Genomic DNA, 9,323 nt, shown 5'->3' on the forward strand with positions numbered 1-9,323 from the left:
GCACAGTGTGAAATTGCTGCACTCGATCGTGCCAGTAACAAAAAAAGGTTTTTGCACTGCTTAAACATTATTCCTTTGAGTCCCTTCATGCTTTGTGTTTACTGTTTGAACACCGAGTTTCCTGAACCACTTCGCAGTGCGTTCGGACCACTGCAGTCATTATTTGGCAATGTGGGATCTTTAAAAAGAGAGTTTAGAAATACTTCCCAGTGAGACTTCCCTCAAAGTGAAACACAAGACCCATTACAGTCCATTCGGGCGGTTTCGCGTTACAAAGAAAGCCTACAAAATATTGTTTGATTTGGAATGAAGATAGCATCCAAGTGAATCAGACTTTTTGCAGACAAAATTTAAATGTGCGTCGGCTGGTGGAAATGTGTTTAATGCATCTTTATTTCCCCCTAGTGTCTGAAAGTGGAAAATACATAGGATGATTTTAATTTTAGTTATGAAGATGCATCAAATTGCCTATCTTTTCTGTGAATGATTAGTATCTAATTTACTTTTCATTTCATAAACATTTATTTATTTATGGCAAACTCTTCAGTTTGTAAGCTTTCCATGAAATTTTGCCAGGTTATTTTCACTCCTATTTAAAACTATTTGAATACTTCAGCAGGCGTTTACTGATCATATAATAATAATAATAATAATAATAATAATAATAATAATAATAATAATAATAATAATAATAATAATAATAATAATAATAATAATAAGTGTTAATTTTATTAACACTTCCGTTTAATAGTAGCCTAATCAAAACTGAAGAAAAAACAAGCAAACAAACAAACAAAACAAAACAAAACAAAAAAAAAAACAGCGCATATCCTGCACTGCGCTTTTCGACTCGTTGCTTTCCTGTAACCAAATAGAGTCAAAGCAAAGAGGAAAAAAATTACAGTTATCACTCTGCTATTTTCTTCCGGACAAATAAACATACATCAGCAACGGAAAACATTAAAAAAATTGCATAAAAACATGGAACTACAATATTAATGAAAGACTATACACTACAAATTACCCAACAATATAACAATTCAAATTAGTTGGCGGGTCAAATGTAAAAACAGGGGTTATTTTTGTTTTCTTTACAATAGTTGTGATTATGGCGACTGGGGTTTCCCGGAATAAATACGCTTCAGTTGCATAAATAGACGATCTTTGTTTGATCTCAGCGATCTGGAGAGTTCTCAACTGCACACGCGCGCTCACGCACGCGGACAGGCACGGATGTCGTTAAGTTTTCAACAGAGGCGTGGGCGTGGCTTCTCAATGGGTGTGGCGGCACATGTGGGGAAGTGTGAGCAGCGACCAGTCGGTGGGGTGATGAACCCGCATCACGGAGAAGTAATCATGACCCAAATCTGAAGGGGAAGAGCTGAGAAATCCCGGCGGCATGGATCTTCAGTGATTCTTTTGTATTGCTTTTGGGAGTGGAAGGTCTCCGAGGCAGGACTACTGGAGGACAGAGGGGGTGAGATTCATTCATGACAAATTATAAATACGTTCTTTTTTTCTTTTCTTCCTAGACAGAGATATTGGATATTGATCGTAAACCATATCCGAAACGGATGATAAACTCGGGTCTCTGTTCAGGCAATAATGACAACAAGTGTTTAAGCAATTTTCTCTTAAGGAAATTACAAAACCATACAAAAGCTGTTAGTTGAGTTCACGATTACATGTTTTCTCATTCCATTCCAAGACATGCGTTCTCTTCGGAGGAAAGTGTTTCATCTGTAACAGGTTGTTAGATCACGGCTCAATTCAAATACTCCATTCATTAAACAACGCTCAGAAAAACTTTTTTTATGAAATAAAACGGCAGACGATGCTTTGCAATAGTGTTCATACTGATTGGACTTTTTTCGCGTTTTGTCACATTGCACCTACAAGTTTCAGTGTATTATATTGTTGTGATAGACCAACACAGAATAGTGTATTGCTAAATTGGAGGGGAAATCATACATGACTTTTCACAGTATTTCTTTAATACTTTCTTTAATAATGAGAAGTGTGTCGTCATTAAACCCAGAAGAGTCAGTGCGTTTTAAAGATGGTTTTAACTAATAGCTCAAGCTCTGCTCTGTCAAATTAGTTGTAGAAGGCCAATTGGATTAAGGTCCAGAGTTTGACTGGGCCATTTTAACCCACAAATATATTTTGATCTAAACTATTTTATTGTTGCTGTCACTGTGGTGTGCAATGTCAGTTTTCCACCACACAGCATTCTGCGAGTATCCAAAATGTTAACTTTTGGTCTCATCTGACCTGAATGGTTCAGATACTTTTGCAAAGCATTATGTGCAGAGAACCGGCTGATAGTCTTGTATAATTATTATTATTATTTTTTTAAAAGGGAATATGTTGCTACATAATAATTTTGTTTTCCACTTTTTCTCTTTAGCAGAAGGATGGGGCTGCTGCAATTTTTAAAATCCCAATTTTTGTGCCACCTGATCATATGCTATGTGTTCCTGGTGAGCGGACTTATTGTCAATCTGATACAGATCTGCACCTTACCTCTGTGGCTGGTCAGTAAGCAGCTGGCCCGCAAGATAAACATCAGACTGGCCTACTGCATTGCAAGTCGTAAGTACTGACCTCCCTGCAACAAAGATGATACTGTGCTGTGTTTTCTATTGTTTCTTTGTTTGCTTTGCTTCTGGAGGAAGAAGCTGATGTTGCAACAAGTGAGGTAAAGAATGCAAACATTGTTGCACAAATGTTATTGGAAAAATTTAAGGTAGCTTTAAGAAGCAAGTTCACTGACAAGACAATGTTAGAATTAAATCAATAAAGTTCTAACAATATACATAAATCCTGTCCAGGAAGATTTGCATAAATATTTCTGTGCAGAACTTTACTGTGAAAAGACATGTAAATGAAATTCAAGATGCACAAAATGAATGAAAGTAGCCAACAGCTAACTAAATCAGCTTCCTCAGTGAAAGTCTCATTAAAATGTTTCTGTAGAATGCATAATTAAACATTACATTTAATTAAAATGATTAATATTTAACCCTCTATGTCATATTTCTTCTTAAATTGTACATTTACTTTTGCCTGTTTGTGTGACTGTGTCCCTATAATCTTTAGAGTTGGTAGCTGTCCTAGAGTGGTGGTCTGGGACAGAATGCACACTCTACACCGATCCAAAAAGCTACTCTCTCTTTGGAAAAGAGAATGCTATTGTGGTCCTCAACCACATGTTTGAGATAGACTTTCTGTGTGGCTGGACCTTCTGTGAGAGATTTGGAGTTCTTGGGGTAAGACGAAATTCTGCTGAGAACCCCAAAGCTTGTTCAAAGTTCTTTGTTCAACCCTAAAAAAAATTATGCTTTAAACTTCCAGAGCTCAAAGGTTTTGGCCAAAAAGGAGCTGGCCTATGTTCCAGTGATTGGCTGGATGTGGTATTTTCTCGAGATAGTTTTCTGCAAAAGGAAGTGGGAGGAGGACCGGACAACTGTGGCTCAGAGCCTTCAGAGACTGCGGGATTATCCTGAAAACTACTGGGTGGGTTTCAGCCTGGGGGGATTTTTTTTTCCAGGTCAAGATGACACATTAATATCTTTCAATCAGGAAATGTTTGGGAAATGCCTGAAAACATATTTTTTTCTCTCACAAGTTCCTGCTTTTCTGTGAAGGAACACGCTTTACCCCAAAGAAACACCAGTTCAGCATGCAAGTAGCTGAAAGCAAAGGTTTACCTAAACTCAAGTACCATCTTCTTCCCAGAACCAAAGGATTTTATGTAACTGTCCAAAACCTCAGAGGGACTGGTGAGTATCTGGCAGCAGTTTTCTTTTTTTTTTTTTCATGGCGTCGTCAGAGATGTCCATACTGCAAGCCTTGTTTGAATGTGGGAAAAGCCAGATAAACGTGCAAATGAGTCACCTCGTCCAGTGAACTGCTGCTTTGTGCTTCCCTGGTGCAGCTGCAGCGATTTACGACTCAACATTAAACTTCAGGAACAATGAAGTACCAACTCTTCTTGGGATTCTTAATGGAAAGAAATATCATGCTGATTTATATGTCAGGTAGGTCAAAATGTTGTACGCCTGTTCATGGCAAGATTACAGCTTTATGATTACTGTTTGGGTGATTGGTGGCCTGTCTCCTTCCTGTCTAATCTAGGAGAATTCCTTTAGAGTCCGTTCCAGAAGATGAGGCAGAGTGTGCCGCCTGGCTACACAAACTTTACCAAGAAAAGGTGAGTGCTGAGGATTAAAAAGAAGCAGGTTAAAAGTAGGCTAAGTAGGTTAAAATACATGTAGCTTTAGTTGGAGAGTAAAATTCATATTCATATGAATGACTCAGATGTGTTTATTATCTAAGACGGTTAAAGGTCAGCCTGTCCTGTTTAGTGCTTTTATGCTGTTGTTGTCATTATTGTTTTTGATCCTAAACAAAGGCTTGACTGAAATGTCATTGAATCGTAATATTATTGATCAAATTATCATCAAAGTAGCAAATTCTTTTCTTTATTCAAATGGAATATTTTACTTCAATAAAGACATAAATGCACCTAGGTTTTCCAGAATGCTCGGTTTTTGGGAAAACCCTGCACATGTTGTAAATGAGCGTCCATCACATAAGATTCCAGTAAACAATAAGATATTAAGTATCTTGTTATTGTTTAAAGGGGACCAGGTTGTGACATTTCAGTTCATATAAGAAACTGCGAGGCATCTGTGATTCTGCTGTATTGCCCAATTTTAAAGAAGTGATGTTTTCCTCTTGTTCTGTTCACAGTTGATTCAAAGTCAGACGAAACGAAAGGCAATTTGATACAGAATCATACATATTATCCACAAAAACAATCACAGGTTATGCATTTGAATTTAAGAAGCTAGATTTCTTTATTTAAAAATAGAAGTTCTTATTTGTGTAATGATTCCAATAAAGTCATACTGCCTCTACTAGACTGACTTATTAAACAATAACTAATATAAAAGTCAATCATTGTGGAAAGAGATAGTTGATAAAGCTAAAAAAAATAGTGGTTGTAAAAAAAAAAAAAACTTTTTTCCCCTGGGATCTTTTTTCTCTCCATCTGGAAAGCTTTTTAGAAAGGGCGGTCAATATGAGTCATTGAGGTTCAGTCAAAATCTCACACAAACTTTTTCGAAGGAAGGCCATAAAATCAAAGACCTCTCTTTGACCCCTGAAAACTCACAGGAGGATGTTACAGACTAAGAACAAACAATTTCAAATCCAGTTTTCCACCACAAAAATGTAGAATGGGTTCAGATAAAGACTTTGATTCGGGAAACTTTGAAAGTCTTTTAATAAACCATTTTAAATATGTAAACTGCCAAAATGAACAGAAAAGTTACCTCTATGTAGGGTAGTCATTGTAATAATGGAGGTGTCCACTTGTACTGTCCAGGCAAGGTATGTTCATTCACTGTATTTAGAAATGTAAACTACAGTAAATCTTGCGATGAAGACCGTAAGGTCATGCAGTGAATTGTGTCATCTTTTTCTCACTCAGGTTGTCACATAGAAATATTGATCAAGGATGCTTATGATTACATCATTTCTGGAGAACAAATGTTCTATGACTTTTTACATCTATGGAGACTCTGTAGGTTGACAATAAAAGTCCTGACTCTGCTATAAACACTAGTAGAATACCTTTTTTTACTTACCTCAGTGAGGTGAAACTGATGTTCTTCAGTGTGTGGGGAGGGTTTGTGCTAAGACAAACCCATGAACAACCAAGATGGCTGTAAAAACAAGCGATTTATTCTGCCAAGTCGGCTCATGGCAAGCTGTGTTTCTGTGTGAACAGGATGGCTTTCAGGAGCAGTATGCACAGACAGGGCGTTTCCCTGGCACCTTCATGAGCCCTCCACGTCGGCCCTGGCCCCTGATCAACTGGCTCTTCTGGTCCTGCGTGGTCCTTTACCCTCTAAGCCTCCTAATCGCCCTACTGCTCAGCTCTGGATCAGTGTTCATCATCCCCGCAGCCTTGGTTGTGTGCTCTGCAGGTTGGTTTCCAGATGCATCTCAATAACTCAATAACTTAACAAACATTTGGTTTAGTCATTCAGTTTAAAAAAAATACATTCTTTCAAGACTTCCTGTTTCTTGTACAACTTTTCCTCCAACACATTTTCCTTCCACTCAACTTTCCATTGATATATTATGACACAACATCCTGCAAGGAGCCAGCTTCTTTAGCATTCAGTTTTTGCCTGTCTGGTGACCAATTGTAGCAGTCAGTCCTCCTCACTACTGCATAGGGTGTAACATAGCCTTTCTGTTCTTAAGGTGTTTTTGTTAGACTTAAGTTGTATTTTCAAATTTTTTGTTGGAAAATTTGAAAATAATCTGCTCTTCCATTTAATGTCAGCCATAATTACTTAAATAACTTCAGATATATATTTCACTCTGTGTATTTAATCGAAATAACATATGGATTTCACATTTTTCAAAAATATATAGATTTTCTCATTTATTAAGTTGTACACATTTTTCAAAATATAGTTGTAGTAAACAATCTCCCAAATTAACCAGCTCTTTTCTGTCCAAACATTTTGCTAGCAGCAGATTTGACATCCCCCAATGTAAGTTCCAATTTTTTTGTAAATTTTGATGTCTGCATGTTCTTAACAACATTCAGGCATGTGTTTATTTCACAAATTTAGATAGTCATCCATCTGAATAAGGAGTAAACCCAAAAATATTTCTGTAACACCATGAGCTCATGAGAAGCATGTTGCTTCACAACATTTTCACAATAAAGGGAGTGCTCTTCCCAGTGTTATTGAAATTAAAATAACAAACGTTCAGATGTCAACTCAATATTAAGCATTTGATGATGTGACTTGTTAAAACAAAAATGTCAGTGTTAACACAAGTGACAACTAATTTCAAATGAACCCTTCTAAAACTCATGTCAAGGAAGAGTTTTGGGAAATATTCATTAAAAATGCATTTTCTGTGGAAATAAAAATATTCTTTATAAACGCTGATCTAATGCAGTAGTATTACAAATAAGCTCTTTTCTCTTACAGGGTCAATGGGAATGCGCTGGATGATTGGCCAGACTGAGATTGACAAAAGCTCAAACTATGGGATTAAGGCTGCTCCTCTAAACAACAATTAAGGATTGCAGCCGTCTTCCGGGCTGGGTTGCGAAAATTCACAGACTAGGTGAACAGCAGCTTGACTGGTAAAACAAGTAGAGGCCTGTTTCAGGGCACAACACAAGCGGGCTTAAAGCTGTGCTGCAGAAACTAAAATGGAAGTTGGAGAAACAGAAACACGGAGGGGGTTAACTTATCTGAGTGGAAATATTTTAACAATACCAAGGAGACGTCTTCACTGAAATCTGAAATCGCAATAAGTCAAATATAGACTACCTCTTTGACTGAAGTGCACTTCAAATGGCATTTGTACTTTGAGATAGTGATACAATTTTACATGTTAAATGTTTGTTGTGGAGGTTTTGTTCAGCGTCAGTGGGCCTTTTTCTCTTCGTTTTTTTGTTCTTGCTCCAGTAAAATCAGCCAACAGCAACAACACTCCCAGAAGGCTTTGAGTTGACATGTAAACCTAAACAATAAAGATGAGAATCAAACTCAACATGCAAATGCAGTAGATGCTTTTATAGCTTTTTCAGCTTGATCTGATTTTAAGACATATTGAATTTCAAAAATATTAATAAAGACTTCATTTTTATTGAAACTACAATTTGTGCATTTTATTAGAATGTTATGCAATCGACCGCACACAAAAAGGACAGGAATGCAAAATTTAAATGGAAAAAAAAGTTATTTATTTGTATATAAATAAAACATCTAAGCCATACTTCTGATTCTCAGTGGAAGTTGGGTGTACTTTGATTGGGACATTCCAAAACATGAATATGATTTCTTGGTAAAAATATAACTATGTACTGGCAGGTCAAATTTCAATTATTTAATTCTTGAACTGTGTCGGGGGCCATAAAATTACTCTTGAGCTGCACTTTAGACTTCCCTGATCAAAACTAGTTCATCGGTCTGGGTGCATGTTTGGAGTTGCCATCATGCCAGGAAATGAACCACTGCCCTACAATTGCTGTGTGATGTCTAACAGGTTTCCTCGTATTTATGCTGAGAATACATAAAACACCCATGATTACTCATTAAATGTGATTGTTGAATGCAGTTGTTGCATGCTAAAATAAGACTCACATCAGCATTGGTTTGTTTATGGTTAAAACACTACAGTTTGCTGAGAGCTCACACAAGCGTCCAGGATTGCACAAGAGTCGAGCTGAGTCAGATGCAGTCTGTGGTTTAGGGAGAGTAAGGTGTTTCTTTTTATTATTTCTTTTATTTTGTTGCCTTTGCTGAATCTTACTCCACAGTGCAAGGGCAGTGGCATGTCTGGAGATTGTTACAGCTTGACAACGGTCATCATCACCAGAGTTTTTGTTTCTGAAACACTGTTATTAAGTCCTGGTGGGAAGAGCTGATGACATGCCTCAGAAAAACACTAAGCCGGAGCTGAGTGGTTGGTGTGGGAGTGAATCCTGGTGTCACTTCTCTTGGTCAGGCGTTTGTGATAAGGAAGTGGCTGCCTTACAGGTTTTTGCTACATGAAAGCCCTCCAGCAACTGGTGAGATCTCAGTTCAAGTGCCTCCTACTTCAATAGTGGAGAAGTCTTAACTTCAAGTCCCAAAATAGGAATCACTCATTTGTCCTCTTGAAGCTGGAATTGGTCAAATTGCCCTAAAATCCAAGGGTCAGAATATTCACTGCAGTCCAACCGACACAGAACCATTTCTTGTTGACTTTGCTGCAGAATTGAATTGCTACCAGTGCAGTTTATTCAACCTTCAATCGGGAAATGCAAAAGGATTTTTCTTTCTTCATTCTTTCACTTCAATTCTTAGGAGCATCTGAGAAGTCATTTGCCTGAAGTGGAAATGACTTCTCAGATTTGACCTGTTGTGCCAAATGTGAAGCATCCTGATAGAATCTATTTGATGAACACTTTCACAAAAAAACAAACAAACAAACAAAAAACCTTCCTTACATAGCAACTTCTTCAAACAATTCAGGCAAAATAAGGTGATCTGGGACATAAGGCACTGTTTTATGAGGGACAAGCAATAATACAGGTGTTCAAAGACCATAGAGCAGTACAATTTTGGAACATCAACAGGAATTGATCAGATCCTAAAGTCATTGTGACAAGCAATTCATAATCAGTTTATATATATAAAAACTGTGCCAAAATGTAAGGCAAGTTTCAAATAACTGATTCCATTTTTACTATTTTATAGTAATCAAAACCTTGAGAAGCTAAACGTACTTGA

General features: G+C 37.2%; 1 protein-coding gene across 2 annotated transcripts; it reads left to right on the plus strand.

The window, feature by feature from the left end:
* Positions 1 to 1,306: 1,306 nt before the first annotated feature.
* agpat4 (1-acylglycerol-3-phosphate O-acyltransferase 4 (lysophosphatidic acid acyltransferase, delta)) lies at positions 1,307 to 7,946 on the plus strand. 2 transcript variants are annotated; one of them, XM_055029325.1, is made up of 9 exons: positions 1,307 to 1,477; positions 2,411 to 2,595; positions 3,103 to 3,272; positions 3,358 to 3,519; positions 3,632 to 3,785; positions 3,941 to 4,043; positions 4,141 to 4,216; positions 5,801 to 5,999; positions 7,029 to 7,946. In XM_055029325.1, the coding sequence occupies exons 2-9, from the start codon at positions 2,418 to 2,420 to the stop codon at positions 7,118 to 7,120; spliced, it is 1,134 nt and encodes a 377-aa protein (XP_054885300.1). In that variant the 5' UTR covers positions 1,307 to 1,477; positions 2,411 to 2,417; the 3' UTR covers positions 7,121 to 7,946. The 2 variants fall into 2 exon arrangements, with proteins under 2 accessions (XP_054885300.1, XP_054885301.1); XM_055029326.1 differs by having other exon boundaries at positions 2,414 to 2,595.
* The last annotated feature ends 1,377 nt before the right edge of the window (positions 7,947 to 9,323 follow it).

The sequence above is a fragment of the Poeciliopsis prolifica genome, unplaced genomic scaffold (assembly GCF_027474105.1).
Source record: "Poeciliopsis prolifica strain line A6 unplaced genomic scaffold, Auburn_PproV2 SCAFFOLD005, whole genome shotgun sequence".
Classification (NCBI taxonomy): domain Eukaryota; kingdom Metazoa; phylum Chordata; class Actinopteri; order Cyprinodontiformes; family Poeciliidae; genus Poeciliopsis; species Poeciliopsis prolifica.